Genomic DNA, 16,652 nt, shown 5'->3' with positions numbered 1-16,652 from the left:
CAGATGTACCAGGCCCTCCTTTGAACGTCGCCATCACTGATATAAACAGATTTGGGGTCTCCCTGACATGGGAGCCACCAGAGTATGATGGAGGAGCTGAGATCACAAACTATGTTATCGAATTAAGAGATAAGACTTCTATCCGATGGGACACTGCCATGACAGTGAGAGCTGAAGACCTCTCTGCAACTGTGACTGATGTGGTGGAAGGACAGGAGTATAGTTTCCGGGTCAGAGCTCAAAACCGAATTGGAGTTGGAAAACCAAGTGCAGCCACACCCTTTGTCAAAGTTGCTGATCCAATTGGTAAGCCCATCAAAAAAAGGGAGGAAACTAATTACTTCATGAAATCTAGAAATTAGGCCTGTTAGTTATTAAAATGAAGTTAATGAAAAGGTAGGACATCAGAAAAGATGTGAACAAAATCACAGAAATCCAGACCGTGCCTACTTTTTAATGAATTCCATAAACCAGAGATTTTAATGGAGATGATAGAATTGATCATACATTATTTTAATAAATTGTCACTGAATTCAGTGGTGTGCTCCAACCCTTTGTTCCATTCCAGAGAGACCAAGTCCTCCTGTGAACCTAAGTTCTTCAGATCAGACTCAGTCATCAGTTCAGCTCACATGGGAGCCTCCTCTGAAAGATGGAGGAAGCCCGATATTGGGATATATAATTGAACGATGCGAAGAAGGAAAAGATAATTGGATTCGTTGCAATAAGAAACTTGTCCCTGAACTGACCTACAAGGTAGGGAATTTGCATCTACAATAATATTCAGTGTATGATCATGGACTTAAATGTGTGGGTTTTGTTTTGTTTTTTTTTTTACAAATGTTGATTCATAACTTTAGGTTACTGGATTACAAAAAGGAAACAAGTATTTGTATCGAGTATCTGCAGAAAATGAAGCTGGTGTTTCAGATCCATCTGAAATTCTTGGTCCTCTGACTGCTGATGATGCATTTGGTAAGTGAATATTTTATTTTTAGATTTGAGAAGAACACATAGCTACTTCATGGTACCAGGGCCTTAAATATGGTACGGGAAACTCATTAATTTTTCTTCTTGATAGTTGAACCAACAATGGACTTAAGTGCATTTAAAGATGGTCTGGAAGTTATTGTCCCGAATCCGATCAAGATCCTGGTTCCAAGTACAGGCTATCCAAGGCCACATGCAACCTGGTCTTTTGGAGATAAAGTACTAGAAGCAGGGGACCGTGTGAAAATGAAAACCATATCTGCCTACGCTGAACTTGTCATTTCTCCAAGTGAACGTCCAGATAAGGGCATTTATACACTAAAATTAGAAAATCCCGTGAAAGCAATTTCTGGAGAGATTGACGTCAATGTAATTGGTAAGGAACTAAATTTTTGTTACATAAGGTGATTTGACAGTATTAACAAATACTGGTTCAAGCTGTTACCAATATTGATTTCTGACTGCATTTTTTTTTTCAGCTCGCCCAAGTGCACCCAAAGAACTGAAATTTGGTGAGATAACCAGAGACTCGGTACACTTGACTTGGGAACCACCAGATGATGATGGAGGAAGTCCATTAACTGGATATGTTGTTCAAAAGCGAGAAGTCAGCCGGAAAACATGGACTAAAGTGAGTTTTAAGCAGCAACACACCAATTTCAGAAAAAAGAGTGGGGGAAAGCCCAGCAAAGCTTATACGGTTTAACTATGCCTTGCTGAAAAAGAACCAAAAACTTTTTTAAATGCTCTTTTTTAAATGAACTACCTGAAGTAGTTCAGCCAAGATTTGGTATAACTGCCTTATTTTGTTGCCTTACCAAATTTTCTACTAAATTTACAAAAAAATAAAACTTAACCTATTCATTTGGTACCTGGTAAGTACCTAAAATGACCTATTGAGCTATAAGCCATCCTAAGAACACTGAGTACCTGACCCCCTGGTGATCAGACTTCTCATTGCACTAGATTATCTTAATTAGCCCAATTTTTTTCTCCTCAGTTTATTACTATTATTTACTTATCATTTTAAGTCAAGGTAAAAAAGCAATAATGAGTAATATTTCTAGGGGAGCCTGAGTGGCTCAGTTGATTAAACATCTGTCTTTGGCTCAGGTCATAATCCCAGGGTCCTGGGATCAAGCCCTGTGTTGGGCTCCCTGCTCAGCCGGGAGCCTGCTTTTTCCTCTCCCCCTCTCTAATAAGTTAAAAAAATCTTTAAATCATATTTCTAAAAACAAATCTGGTGGAAAAGATCAATACTTGCCACATTTTCAATGTGTATAGACTATGAAAGCTTTACCTTAATATATTAAGTTTCAAATATTGTGTCTTATTCTGCAACTTTCCCCCTAATATGAAATAAATAATCCTTATCATTCAAAAACAATTTCTGTGTGTATCCCTGCTCAGTAAAAATCTGTTTGACTTGGAGAAAGGGTTTTTGGGAAACAAGTAATTGTATTTCTTTGTCCCAGGTTATAGACTTGGTGACTGACCTAGAATTCACAGTTCCTGATCTTGTTCAAGGAAAAGAGTATTTATTTAAAGTCTGTGCTTGTAACAAGTGTGGTCCTGGAGAACCTGCATATGTTGATGAACCTGTAAATATGTCAGCTCCTGCAAGTGAGTACATTCTTGATGCTTTCTTATCTAGCCTCTTAGATGTTTTTTCTTTAGTCCAGAGGTTGAAGTTATGGGGGAAACGCACAGGTTGGCAATATGGAGATTTCATGGATGACCTATCTAAGACTGACCATCTTTAAAATGTTTATAGCCGTACCTGACCCACCAGAGAATGTTAAATGGAGAGATCGAACAGCCAACAGTATCTTCCTAACATGGGATCCGCCTAAATATGATGGTGGTTCACGCATCAAAGGCTATATAGTTGAAAAATGTCCACGTGGTTCTGATCGATGGGTTGCCTGTGGAGAACCAGTTGCAGACACAAAGTAAGTTTTTAGAATTATTTGGCAAAGAGGATATATTTCATCTTGAGAAAATGAGGGTTTTTCTTTTAGAAAGTCTATTTGTTTTGTTTTTACTGAGAATTCCTGTGGTGTGCCTATCCAGTTTTAAAAAGTGTTGCTGAACATATCCCCTCTTGAAGGCTCTCATTAGTTACAATACTGAAGCAATCCAGAATTAATTTAAGGAATAGTACCATTGTATCAAGAGTAGGTATAACCTTTAGAAAGATCATGAATACAGTAGGTTATGTGCATTATAGTAAAATATTCTATTTTGTTTTCTGATAGAATGGAAGTGACAGGTCTTGAAGAAGGCCAATGGTATGCCTACCGTGTGAAGGCCTTGAACCGGCAAGGTGCTAGCAAACCAAGCAAACCCACGGATGAAATCCAAGCTGTGGATACACAGGGTATTTACTTTTGATTTTTGTATCTTTAAACAGGCCTCCACCTTTAATTCTGTTTGAACCTGCTAATGTCGTAAATAATCTTTTCCAATTTTAGAGGCTCCAGAAATTTTCCTCGATGTGAAGCTCCTTGCTGGTCTCACTGTAAAAGCAGGAACTAAGATCGAACTTCCTGCCACTGTAACTGGAAAACCTGAACCTAAAATAACTTGGACAAAGGCTGATATGCTTCTGAAGCAGGACAAAAGAATCACCATTGAAAACGTTCCTAAAAAATCCACAGTGACCATCCTCGATAGTAAGAGAAGCGACACTGGCACATACATCATCGAGGCTGTAAATGTCTGTGGTCGGGCCACCGCTGTGGTCGAAGTGAATGTCTTAGGTGAGAGAGGCTGGCATTTAAAAAATGGGCAAATTCACTTCAGGTACTTTTTAAAATAGAACATGATTTAAAAATGCTTTTTTTTTTCCTGAGTGTATAATGTCATTCACAGATAAACCCGGACCACCAGCTGCTTTTGATGTCACAGAAGTGACCAATGAATCATGCCTTCTAACATGGAACCCACCACGTGATGATGGTGGATCTAAAATCACAAACTATGTTGTGGAGAGACGGGCAACTGACAGTGAAGTGTGGCACAAGCTCTCATCAACTGTCAAGGATACAAACTATAAGGCAACCAAATTAACACCCAATAAAGAATACATCTTCAGAGTCGCTGCAGAAAACATGTATGGTGTTGGTGAACCGGTTCAGGCCTCTCCAATAACAGCTAAATATCAGTTTGGTAAGTTTCTCATTAATAGTTGGCCAAAAAGTTCTTTTAAAAGATTCTTGTAAAAAAATAAAAAATAAAAATAAAAGATTCTTTTGTCAAACTTGAATTTGGGTGTCATAACTATATATGGGACATTTAACATTTATATCAATCATCATACTACCTATAGATCCACCTGGACCTCCAACTCGCCTAGAACCTTCTGATATCACTAAAGATGCAGTTACTCTCACATGGTGTGAGCCAGACGATGATGGCGGCAGCCCAATCACTGGATACTGGGTGGAAAGATTAGATCCTGACACTGATAAATGGGTCAGGTGCAATAAGATGCCCGTGAAGGATACAACATATAGGTATGTCCAATATCTCCACCAAAATGTTAAGATAGCAGTATATACTATTTTTCATTCTTTACCTTTCCTTTTGATTATACAAATTCCACTCAAGGACACATCTCTTAGTTTCTTTACTATAAAATAATTGACTTTAAGTTACGAAGTGGTGTTTCAGTATATTATGGTAATGACCATTATTATAGATACTATAATTACATTGGTACACTTGACCAAATCTAAATTTATGTTGAAATATTTTCAGTTAAATTTCAATATCAGTTTTTTTTTTTTTTACAATTTAAATAAATTAGTCCTTTCTATGTAAAATACACAGAGGTTTCTGTTATCATGGTATCTAATTCATACTTCGTCCCTAATTCAGAGTGAAAGGTCTCACCAATAAGAAAAAATACAGATTCCGTGTGTTGGCTGAAAATCTCGCTGGACCTGGAAAACCAAGTAGATCAACTGAACCAATCTTAATAAAGGATCCCATAGGTATTAATTACATATTTTTCTGTGGTTATTTTGAAGCTTCTCTTGATTCCTTTTTTGACAAACCTAAATAAATGGTTTCATTTCATTGGTTTGCAGATCCTCCATGGCCTCCTGGAAAACCAACTGTGAAAGATGTAGGCAAAACATCACTGATGTTGAATTGGACAAAGCCAGAACATGACGGAGGGGCAAAGATTGATTCTTATATCATTGAAATGCTAAAGACCGGAACAGAGGACTGGGTCCGAGTGGCTGAAGGTGTTCCCACCACTCAGCATTTGCTTACTGGTCTCATGGAAGGGCAAGAATACTCCTTCCGAGTTAGAGCTGTGAACAAGGCTGGGGAAAGCGAGCCCAGCGAACCCAGCGACCCTGTGCTTTGTAGGGAAAAACTATGTAAGTTACTCTTGATGTTTAGGGTGTGTAAATTCTTTGAAACATATCTGAGAACTACAATAGGAGAAAATATGAAAAACTCATTACTAGATCATTTCATCCTTGCCATGTGATTTCCTAGTGACTATGAGAGAATTCAGTGAAGATTAAATATTGGACAATAGAAAGAATCAAATTATCTTTTTCTCCTTTAGATCCTCCATCACCACCTCGCTGGCTTGAAGTTATTAATATCACAAAAAATACAGCAGACCTAAAGTGGACAGTTCCTGAGAAAGATGGAGGGTCCCCTATCACCAACTACATTGTGGAAAAGAGAGACGTGAGGCGAAAAGGCTGGCAAACAGTGGACACAACTGTCAAGGACACCAAGTGCACAGTAACTCCACTGACAGAGGGCTCTTTATATGTGTTCCGAGTTGCTGCAGAAAATGCCATCGGACAAAGTGACTACTGTGAAATTGAGGACTCTGTCCTGGCCAAAGACACCTTCAGTATGCTAACTTCATCTTTGTAATACCATTGTTGGTGGATTATCACTTTTCCCTCTAGATTTTCTAACCATTGAATATTCTGCTTCTAGCCACCCCTGGTCCACCCTACGCTCTGGCAGTGGTTGATGTAACCAAGAGACATGTTGACCTGAAGTGGGAACCACCTAAAAATGATGGTGGAAGACCAATACAGAGGTAAAATTTTAATTCATGAAGAATAATTTATACTCAGTTAAAAATTCTTAACCTTTTTTCCCTATGAATCCTAATGAAATGCTGTACTTCAATAGATATATCATTGAGAAGAAAGAGAAGTTAGGTACCCGTTGGGTGAAAGCTGGAAAGACCGCAGGCCCTGACTGTAACTTCAGAGTAACTGATGTCATTGAAGGAACAGAGGTCCAATTTCAGGTTCGGGCAGAAAATGAAGCTGGAGTTGGTCACCCAAGTGAACCCACAGAACTCCTGTCAATTGAAGATCCAAAAGGTAAGTAGTATCGATTATACAAAAGATATTGTCTAGAGCTTGATGATGAGATCGTGGATGTGGATATTTCGCTCTTCTTTCAGGTCCTCCTTCACCTCCTCTTGACTTGCATGTGACTGATGCTGGGAGAAAGCACATTGCCATTGCCTGGAAGCCTCCAGAGAAAAATGGTGGAAGTCCTATTATAGGATACCATGTTGAAATGTGTCCAGTAGGCACTGAGAAATGGATGCGAGTTAATTCTCGCCCAATAAAAGACTTGAAATTCAAAGTTGAAGAAGGCGTTGTTCCTGACAAGGAGTACGTCCTGAGAGTAAGAGCTGTCAACGCTGTGGGTGTCAGTGAGCCATCTGAAATCTCCGAAAATGTGGTTGCCAAAGACCCAGACTGTAAGAACACAGTTTCTTTTATAATTACTAAAACACACCTTGCTTACACATTTTATTTTGACATATCTTTTATCCTCTTTTGGATATCTTACAGGCCAGCCAACAATTGATATGGAGACTCATGACATTGTTGTTATTGAAGGTGAAAAGTTAAGCATTCCTGTCCCCTTCCGAGCTGTCCCAGTTCCAACTGTTAGTTGGCATAAAGATGGCAAAGAAGTCAAAGCAAGTGATAGATTAACAATGAAGAATGATCACATCTCCGCACACCTTGAAGTTCCCAAGTGTGTCCATGCAGATGCTGGAATTTATACCATTACGCTGGAGAATAAGCTCGGCTCAGCAACTGGCTCAATCAATGTCAAAGTCATAGGTAATCATTCTTTGATGAAATACCAGATATTCTTCTTCATGTGTTGAGGAAACTAGTTCACCTGGCAGTGTTAATATAAATGGCTTCGTGAGTTGACCGTTTGTAAACTAAGTGTCCTTCCAGATGATGGTATCTAAGTTCCATATGAGAAACGATGCAATTACAGATGTGAAATTGCTAGTAAAATTCTGATTAAACTAATTTACTTCTGTTGTAATAACTGGCACATGAAGTACTAAATAAAAAATATAGTATACCCAAAGAATGCTTAAATTGCCAGTATTCATTTATTAATTGTATTGGCATTTTTTTCCCAGTGTTTTCACCAGAATCAGTAACATTTTCTGCTCTGTCCCATGCAGAATCTAAGGAGGGGGCAGTTTGACTGGAGGGGGAACCTACTGACCATTAGTAACTGGGGGCCAAAGGTGCTAAATGGCCTGCAGTGTAAAGGGGGGATACTCCAGCACATCAAAGATTATCCCACCCAAGATGTGGATGGTCCCATTTAGAAAAAGAGTGTACTATAACATGCTGACTTTTCATCTTACAATAAAAATTATCATTTTATTTCTAATAGGCCTACCTGGACCATGCAAAGATATTAAAGCAAGTGATGTGACCAAGAGTTCTTGTAAATTAACCTGGGAACCTCCAGAATATGATGGTGGAAGCCCAATCCTTCATTATGTCCTAGAACGCAGAGAGGCTGGGAGGAGGACATATATACCAGTCATGTCTGGTGAAAACAAACTGTCTTGGACTGTAAAAGATCTCATACCAAATGGTGAATACTTCTTCCGTGTTAAAGCTGTCAACAAGATCGGTGGAGGCGAATATATTGAACTGAAAAATCCAGTCATTGCTCAAGATCCAAAGCGTAAGTTTGGGCATGGATATAATATAGCTGGGAATTACTATGCAATTTTTTATTTTAAAAAGATGAGTTTATATTATTCAGCTACATATTAACAGGTTTTTTTTTCTTATTCTCCAGAGCCCCCTGATCCACCTGTAGATGTTGAGGTTCATAATCCTACAGCTAACGCAATGACTATTACATGGAAGCCACCTTTGTACGATGGAGGAAGCAAAATAATGGGTTACATCATAGAAAAGATTGCTAAGGGTGAAGACAAATGGAAGAGGTGCAATGAACACCTAGTACCAGTCCTGACCTACACAGCCAAAGGACTTGAAGAGGGAAAGGAATACCAATTCCGAGTGCGAGCAGAAAATGCTGCTGGCATTAGTGAACCTTCTCGGGCCACTCCTCCAACCAAAGCTGTAGATCCTATTGGTGAGTTTTGTTTAATGGGCTTACTGTTTTCCCAATGTACAATAAAAGAGAATGTTTTGTCAGATGTTTTGATCAGAATTGAAAACAATTATTGTTTTTATTCATTACAGATGCCCCGAAGGTCATTATGAGAACAAGTCTCGAAGTGAAACGTGGTGATGAAATAGCACTTGATGCAACCATCTCTGGGTCACCTTACCCGACTATTACGTGGCTAAAGGATGAAAAAGTCATTACACCCGAAGAAATTAAGAAGCGAGTAGCACCCACAGTTAGGAGGAAGAGGGGTGAAGTTCAAGAAGAAGAACCATTTGTCCTGCCTCTGACAGAACGTTTGAGTATTGACAACAGTAAAAAAGGAGAGTCTCAGCTACGTGTCCGAGATTCAATCCGACCTGACCATGGCCTGTTTATGATCAAAGCTGAGAATGACCATGGTATTGCTAAAGCTCCCTGTACTGTCAGTGTGCTAGGTAAGTAGGTAAAACTATACTTCTCAATGGAAGAAAGTCTATAGAAGAGTTTTAGTAAAACATAAAAATGGGGTTTGGGCCGGGCCAGGGGAGAGAAGTAGGAAATAGCTTCAGCAAGGTTTCCTCAGTCCCATTTTTTCCTCCCAGCTATCTAAACGAAATCAACCAAACTTATTATTTGTTAGCTAATGTGATAGAAAGACAGATGTAGGAAAAGCAGAAGTTTATGTTAAAGGTGCATGCTAACATTTACATTTTCCATTGCAACCATTTCTATGCAAATTTTTAATCACTGCTGTCTTTCAAAATATTAGATACACCAGGACCACCAATCAACTTTGTATTTGAAGATATTAGAAAGAACTCCGTCCTCTGTAAATGGGAACCACCCCTCGATGATGGTGGCAGTGAAATTATAAACTATACTTTGGAAAAGAAAGACAAGACAAAACCTGACTCAGAGTGGATTATTATCACTGCAACACTTAGACACTGCAAATATTCAGTGACAAAACTAATTGAAGGAAAAGAGTACCTCTTTCGAGTAAGAGCTGAAAATAGGTTTGGGCCTGGACCACCGTGTGTTTCAAAGCCACTTATAGCTAAAGATCCATTTGGTAAGGTTCTTTTAGCATCTACATTTTGCCTTTTTATCGTATGCATGGGTATATACATTATCATAGCTTATAACCTTGAATTTTTATATCAAAATTCACTGGAGAATTCATTCAAATATGCATTTTTTTCTTATCAGAACCACCTGATGCACCTGATAAGCCCATTGTAGAAGATGTTACCAGCAACAGTATGCTAGTGAAATGGAATGAACCAAAAGATAATGGAAGTCCCATCTTGGGTTATTGGCTTGAAAAACGGGAGGTTAATAGCACACATTGGTCTCGTGTCAACAGAAGCCTTCTGAATTCTTTGAAGACCAATGTAGAAGGCCTATTAGAAGGACTCACCTATGTCTTCAGAGTATGTGCCGAAAATGCAGCTGGACCTGGAAAGTTCAGTCCTCCTTCAGATCCCAAAACAGCACGTGATCCAATCTGTAAGTAATTTCTTACAAAGAGAGTAGGGTACAGCACAGTGCTATAATTAAATTACTGAATTAAGTACTATGTTGTATGCTTGAAAGTTGTTAAGAGAGTAGATCTTGAATGTTATAGCTACCAAAAAAAATGGTAATTGTGCAAGAGGGTGGAGGTATAAACTAACATTGTAGTAATCATCTTGCAATATATGTATCAAGTCATCATGTTGTATACCTTAAACTTGCCCAAAAAATCAAGCAAAATACTAACAATGACTACAGATGCATATTAAGATTACAATAAAAAATTTTAAACATCAGTACATATAACTTAAAAGTTTCATAAAACAGTACTTACCCATATTATAGGTGATGCATTTTGGAAATAAGGTGGATAGAGTAAGGTATTGTGCATTTTAAAATCTTCAGCGAGTTTTGATTTGTGTATCCACATTTATTCTAGCTCCACCTGGGCCACCTGTCCCAAGAGTCACTGACACAAGCTCTACAACTATTGATCTAGAATGGGAACCCCCAGCTTTCAATGGTGGTGGGGAAATTGTTGGCTACTATGTTGATAAGCAGCTGGTTGGCACAAATGAATGGTCACGCTGCACGGAGAAGATGATCAAGGTCCGTCAGTACACTGTCAAAGAAATCCGAGAGGGTGCCGATTATAAACTCCGAGTGAGTGCTGTCAATGCTGCAGGTGAAGGACCACCAGGGGAGACAGGACCTGTGACTGTGGCTGAACCACAAGGTAACTTAAAAGTTACATGAATAAGATTATGGATATTTTCCTAGTATGGGATTTCCCCCGCCCCCTTTCTTGGGCTTAATGTATTACTGTTCTCTTTATAACAGAGCCTCCAACTGTGGAACTGGATGTTTCTGTCAAGGCTGGAATACAAATAATGGCTGGAAAGACTCTTAGAATTCCAGCTGTGGTAACTGGTCGTCCAGTGCCTACCAAAGTATGGACCATAGAAGAAGGGGAGCTGGATAAAGACCGTGTTGTAATAGAGAATGTTGGAACAAAATCTGAGCTCATTATCAAGAATGCCTTGAGAAAAGATCATGGAAGATATGTGATTACAGCTACCAACAGCTGTGGGTCCAAATTTGCAGCAGCCAGAGTAGAAGTCTTTGGTAAGGAATGTTACATGGATTTTCATGGGGTTTTTGGAAGTGATACAATTGATCGCATTGATTTTTATGTTATTTTTTTTTCTCAGATGTTCCTGGACCAGTTCTTGACTTAAAACCTGTCGTAACAAATAGGAAGATGTGTTTGCTTAACTGGTCTGATCCAGCAGATGATGGAGGAAGTGAAATCACAGGATTCATTATTGAAAGAAAAGATGCGAAGATGCATACCTGGAGACAACCAATAGAGACCGAGAGATCTAAATGTGACATCACAGGTCTCCTTGAGGGACAAGAGTATATGTTCCGGGTGATTGCCAAGAACAAGTTTGGCTGTGGCCCTCCTGTTGAAATAGGACCAATTCTTGCAGTTGATCCACTAGGTAAAAGCAGCTTTCATTGTCTTTGCTTCTAGCTCTGTCATTTATTTATTGAGCCTTATGGCTTCAAACTCCCAACAGTCCAATGATCTATAGCTAGAGAGTGATAAGAAAAGTAAAACAAATAACAACTAGCAACTTTAATAAGAGTACCATATTTGCTATCATTTCAATGTAATTTTTGCACAAATCCATGTATGGTTTTGTGTACTGAAAAACCTGAATCTCTCTGCAATAGAATACACTGGAGTAATTCATTTAATACCTAAGTAAAGGGAGTTCATTATTTTTAAAATATTACAGAATAGATGACAGCCTTATGATAAATGCCTCAGTTTTCCTTTAGCTCTCAAAAGAACAGAAATCCAACCAAAGGAAATCTCCATAAGCAAAATGAACAAATGTGAAACCCTCAAACTGCACACTCTTATAAATGCATACTAACATCCCATCCAAGAAAGCAAAAATCTATGAGGATGACCCATTTCACCAAAAGACAGAGGCGCTATTCCTCTTCCACCACCACCTCCCTACCAACCAAAAAAAGAAAATTCTATCTTCACCATGATAGCTCATCTCAAGAATGTCCACTGGAGCTCAAGTTGTACCAGAGGTATTAGAAGATTGCTGAGCTTCCACCACAAAGCTCTGCTTCTGGTTGCAATAATAGTCAATAGAAAAGAATTAGGTGTTGTTTGAGCATTCAGATGTATTCTTTGTTTTGTCCTTTGGGGCACAAAACTACAGCGGCATTACATAAATTCTCTTTCCACTCCATTTTAAACCCACACTTAGAGGCAACTTGGTTCAAAGCGTGTTCAGTAGACATATCTGCTGTCTGTTAATAATGGAAACACTTTGATCTCAGCTGGTCATCCAAAGCAAAACTCCACAGACTGTCTCTTCCACTTCATCAGGATTAGAAACTTTCCCAGTGACAGATGTGTAAAAGACAGAAAATGCTAAAGATAACAAAAGCATATTGCCCTTCAATTTATTTTTAATCAACAATTTAGGCTGTAAAGCTTGCTAAGAAAAAGTCTGCCTATTATAATGCCTATAGTTCTGGTAACTGATATATTTTTAGAAGGATTTTAAAGATGGATGTAAGGTTACTATGCCAAACAGAAACCTGATTTTCACATAATTAATTTAAAGTGAAATACTATTTCTTATGCGAATATTTAACTTGATGCTTGTCATTTCAACTTGCCTCTGGTTAAAGGTCCTCCCACATCTCCTGAGAGGCTCACATACACAGAAAGGACGAAGTCCACTATTACCCTTGACTGGAAAGAGCCCCGCAGTAACGGTGGCAGCCCCATCCAAGGCTATATCATTGAAAAACGGCGTCATGACAAACCCGACTTTGAAAGAGTTAACAAACGACTCTGCCCAACCACATCTTTTCTGGTTGAAGATCTTGATGAGCACCAAATGTATGAATTCCGTGTCAAAGCTGTCAACGAAATTGGCGAAAGTGAACCATCCCTGCCTCTGAATGTGGTCATACAAGATGATGAAGGTGTGCAATCTGAGCATGATTTTAGGGCACTTGATGTGCTGCCTTTATCTTAGAGGTTGAGCAAACATCCCTTATGGTTTTTTTGTTTTTCTCTTCCTTTCCCTTCTCATTGCAGTGCCTCCAACTATTAAGTTGCGCCTGTCTGTTCGAGGAGATACTATCAAAGTTAAGGCGGGAGAGCCCGTTAACATCCCTGCAGATGTGACAGGCCTTCCAATGCCTAAGATTGAGTGGTCCAAGAATGAAACTGTGATCGAAAAGCCCACCGATGCACTTAAGATAACTAAGGAAGAAGTATCCCGGAGTGAGGCAAAGACAGAGCTTATCATTCCCAAAGCAGTGCGGGAAGACAAAGGCACTTACACGGTTACTGCTTCCAATCGCCTGGGCTCAGTGTTCCGAAACGTTCATGTGGAAGTATATGGTAAGGGACCTGTTTTCTCAGATCAAAATGAAGCCCAAGGTCTATTTAAGAATTGTCTTCTCATTCCCATTCTCCTCTCTTGGTTCCTTTCCAGATCGTCCATCACCACCAAGAAATCTTGCTGTTACTGACATTAAAGCTGAATCCTGCTACTTGACATGGGATGCCCCTCTAGACAACGGTGGCAGTGAAATCACCCATTATATCATTGACAAACGTGATGCAAGCAGGAAGAAAAGTGAATGGGAGGAAGTCACCAACACTGCTGTAGAGAAGAGATATGGGGTAAACTAAATATTTTCTTGTACCCATTAAAAAGACATGGCCCTAAATTAACACCCTTCTGGCAAAACCTTAGAATTTAATGATTAAACTCAAAACTGCACATGAAAAGATTTATTGTAATTTTTAGCACCATGCACGTTAGGCCACTCGGTAAATACTATTTGGTAAGCCAATTCTCTTTTATTTGAGAGATCCACTACTAGGTACAAGAGACACATATTTTTAAATGCTTTCTTCACATTTGAGTCTATGTATTTTCAAACTATATACTTACTTGATTTTATAGATTTTCATAATCTTGCTTACCAAAATAACTTGAATTTTAAAATAGTAAAATCAACATTAAGTGTGTTGTTTTTAAGAAATCATTATTCATCTCATTTCTAGGTCTGGAAACTTATCCCCAATGGTCAGTACGAGTTCCGAGTTAGGGCAGTGAATAAATATGGAATCAGTGATGAGTGCAAATCAGATAAAGTGGTCATTCAAGATCCCTTCCGCCCTCCTGGACCTCCAGGAAAACCAAAAGTTCTGGAGCGCACAAAAGGGTCGATGCTAGTGAGCTGGACTCCTCCTCTGGACAACGGCGGTTCTCCAATTACTGGCTACTGGCTGGAGAAGAGAGAAGAGGGAGGTGCCTACTGGTCACGTGTTAGCCGAGCACCGATAACCAAAGTGGGATTGAAAGGCGTGGAATTTAACGTTCCTCGCTTGATTGAAGGTGTTAAATACCAGTTCAGAGCAATGGCAATAAATGCCGCGGGAGTTGGCCCTCCCAGTGAACCATCAGATCCAGCTGTTGCAGGAGATCCTATCTGTAAGTACACTCCCATTTCTGGAGTTTACAAAGAGCAAAACCACTAAAGGCATAATTCTGCTCTTAGATTTCTTGTATTTTTCTATGCCAAATTACTTATTAAAGTAAAAATTCCATACTTAAAGTATCAGAAGTACATTTATGTGCATATACATATATATATACTACACACACATACATAAAAGCATATAGTTTTTAAGTTGTTGATTTAAGCCTAGTATTTATGAGTAATCACCTATGATTACTCATAATAAAGACCCTAGACTATAAGCTCCTCTCTGCTCCCATACCTTAAATAAACTCCTATCCCATTAGACACGATGGAAATTATCTCCATCTCTAAACAGACCCTGTAGCTGGAGTTCAACAAAAAGTAAAATGTTAACTTTTCAATAATATATATTGATCAAAGATACAAGATTCTCAAGCACAGTCCATGAGGTCAAAGAAAAGAAAAAGAAATCCTTCTGAAAGATCTATTTAGCAGATCAATTCAAAAAGTAAAATACCAGGGCCTTAATGATTAATTATATTTGCTATATATCTGATAGAGATTCTCTGTAGAAAAAAAATTCAGCCATTTGTTAAGAAGAAGATTTAAAATAATCTAAGTTCTTTAAATGGAGCATATATATCAAATGCAATATTCATTCATTCAGCAAGCTAGTATTGAACATGTGCTATGTACAAGGAATTGTGCTATGCACTAGAGAGGAAGAGCCAGGGTTAAAAAGACTTTCTATAATTGTGAAGCACTGTCAGAAATGTAGAAGATTGTTATGTAATTATTATAGACATCAACCTCATCCCTAGGGCATATAATTATTTTGTGTTCAGACGTTTACCAACCAATGATGAAATGATTTTTTTTTATTTTAAAGTAAATTAAATTTTGCAGTCTCTTCAAAGGGATCTTAAAATTAGCTTTTCACCAATTGTGTATAACAGAATACAGATCTAAAGATTTTGTAGTCTTTTTAATCCCAGTTAGTTGCTTGCTTTCTTTTCACATTAATGCTAAATAAAAAGAGATTATTTCTTATATTCTCTTCTCGAGAAGGTAATTTGTTATTTTGGAGTCCCTATTTTAGTATTTATAGATTAAATCTAGCATTCCACTGGCTTCACAATTTGATAATCTTTTTTTTTTCTTATTAGATCCACCTGGGCCACCCTCTTGCCCAGAGGTCAAAGATAAAACAAAGTCCAGCATCTCACTGGCATGGAAACCTCCAACCAAAGATGGTGGCAGTCCAATCAAAGGATACATTGTAGAAATGCAAGAAGAAGGTAGTACTGACTGGAAAAAAGTAAATGAGCCAGACAAACTACTGACTACCTGTGAATGTGTGGTGCCAAACCTGAAAGAACTCAGGAAGTACAGATTCAGAGTGAAAGCTGTCAATGAAGCTGGTGAATCTGAACCAAGTGATACAACTGGAGAGATTCTTGCCACTGATATTCAAGGTAGTAGTCCTTCATTGCATTTGTGTTCATTTGATCTGATTATGTAAGTAACTTGCTGAAGATACGTCAATTACTTTTTTGAAAAAGGTAAGCTAAATCCTGTTATGTTATTCATGGTATTACAGAGCCACCAGAAGTTTTTATTGACATTGGAGCACAAGACTCTCTGGTTTGTCAAGCTGGCTCCCAAATTAGGATTCCTGCTGTCATCAAGGGACGCCCAACACCAAAATCATCTTGGGAATTTGATGGAAAGGCAAAGAAGGCAGTGAAGGTAAAAATATATATATATTTAATTTTCTGTGTCTCCCACTGAATCACTCTAAGGTATATTTACAATGCAACTATCTTCTTTTCTAACAGGATGGAGTTCATGATGTACCCGAGGATGCACAGGTAAGAAGAAAGCGATTTAGATATAGTGGACTGCAGTACTGCTTTTATTTCATCTGATGTATGACTACTATTTTCTTTGTATAGGTGGAGACTGCTGAAAACTCATCGGTCATTATTATTCCGGAATGCAAACGATCTCATTCAGGCAAATACAGCATCACAGCCAAGAATAAAGCAGGACAGAAGACAGCGAATTGTAGAGTTAAAGTCATGGGTAAGAAAGACTTTAAAAGTGACCATAGAGGGGATCCCTGAGTGGCTCAGCGGTTTGGCGCC

The 16,652-nt window shown here is 38.6% G+C and overlaps 1 protein-coding gene across 1 annotated transcript in view; it reads left to right on the top strand.

Moving 5' to 3' along the window:
• The window catches only part of TTN (titin), a 274,354-nt gene that overhangs the window by 183,762 nt on the left and 73,940 nt on the right, over positions 1–16,652 (top strand). The window contains exons 236-269 of the mRNA XM_072752064.1: positions 4–306; positions 569–756; positions 861–975; positions 1,082–1,366; positions 1,470–1,621; positions 2,466–2,613; positions 2,765–2,942; positions 3,249–3,370; positions 3,465–3,752; positions 3,865–4,161; positions 4,322–4,508; positions 4,873–4,988; positions 5,085–5,384; positions 5,579–5,878; positions 5,968–6,073; positions 6,169–6,365; positions 6,449–6,754; positions 6,849–7,127; positions 7,708–8,007; positions 8,125–8,427; positions 8,538–8,900; positions 9,215–9,517; positions 9,655–9,954; positions 10,400–10,696; positions 10,801–11,085; positions 11,172–11,465; positions 12,688–12,987; positions 13,103–13,411; positions 13,506–13,696; positions 14,084–14,513; positions 15,672–15,980; positions 16,106–16,254; positions 16,344–16,376; positions 16,461–16,590. Of these exons, the coding sequence (XP_072608165.1) occupies positions 4–306; positions 569–756; positions 861–975; positions 1,082–1,366; positions 1,470–1,621; positions 2,466–2,613; positions 2,765–2,942; positions 3,249–3,370; positions 3,465–3,752; positions 3,865–4,161; positions 4,322–4,508; positions 4,873–4,988; positions 5,085–5,384; positions 5,579–5,878; positions 5,968–6,073; positions 6,169–6,365; positions 6,449–6,754; positions 6,849–7,127; positions 7,708–8,007; positions 8,125–8,427; positions 8,538–8,900; positions 9,215–9,517; positions 9,655–9,954; positions 10,400–10,696; positions 10,801–11,085; positions 11,172–11,465; positions 12,688–12,987; positions 13,103–13,411; positions 13,506–13,696; positions 14,084–14,513; positions 15,672–15,980; positions 16,106–16,254; positions 16,344–16,376; positions 16,461–16,590 (8,163 nt within the window). The remainder of the gene's footprint in view (positions 1–3; positions 307–568; positions 757–860; positions 976–1,081; positions 1,367–1,469; positions 1,622–2,465; positions 2,614–2,764; positions 2,943–3,248; positions 3,371–3,464; positions 3,753–3,864; positions 4,162–4,321; positions 4,509–4,872; positions 4,989–5,084; positions 5,385–5,578; positions 5,879–5,967; positions 6,074–6,168; positions 6,366–6,448; positions 6,755–6,848; positions 7,128–7,707; positions 8,008–8,124; positions 8,428–8,537; positions 8,901–9,214; positions 9,518–9,654; positions 9,955–10,399; positions 10,697–10,800; positions 11,086–11,171; positions 11,466–12,687; positions 12,988–13,102; positions 13,412–13,505; positions 13,697–14,083; positions 14,514–15,671; positions 15,981–16,105; positions 16,255–16,343; positions 16,377–16,460; positions 16,591–16,652) is intronic.

The sequence above is a fragment of the Vulpes vulpes genome, chromosome 3 (genome assembly GCF_048418805.1).
Source record: "Vulpes vulpes isolate BD-2025 chromosome 3, VulVul3, whole genome shotgun sequence".
In the NCBI taxonomy this organism is placed as follows: domain Eukaryota; kingdom Metazoa; phylum Chordata; class Mammalia; order Carnivora; family Canidae; genus Vulpes; species Vulpes vulpes.
This window is presented reverse-complemented; position numbering and strand designations above follow the sequence as displayed.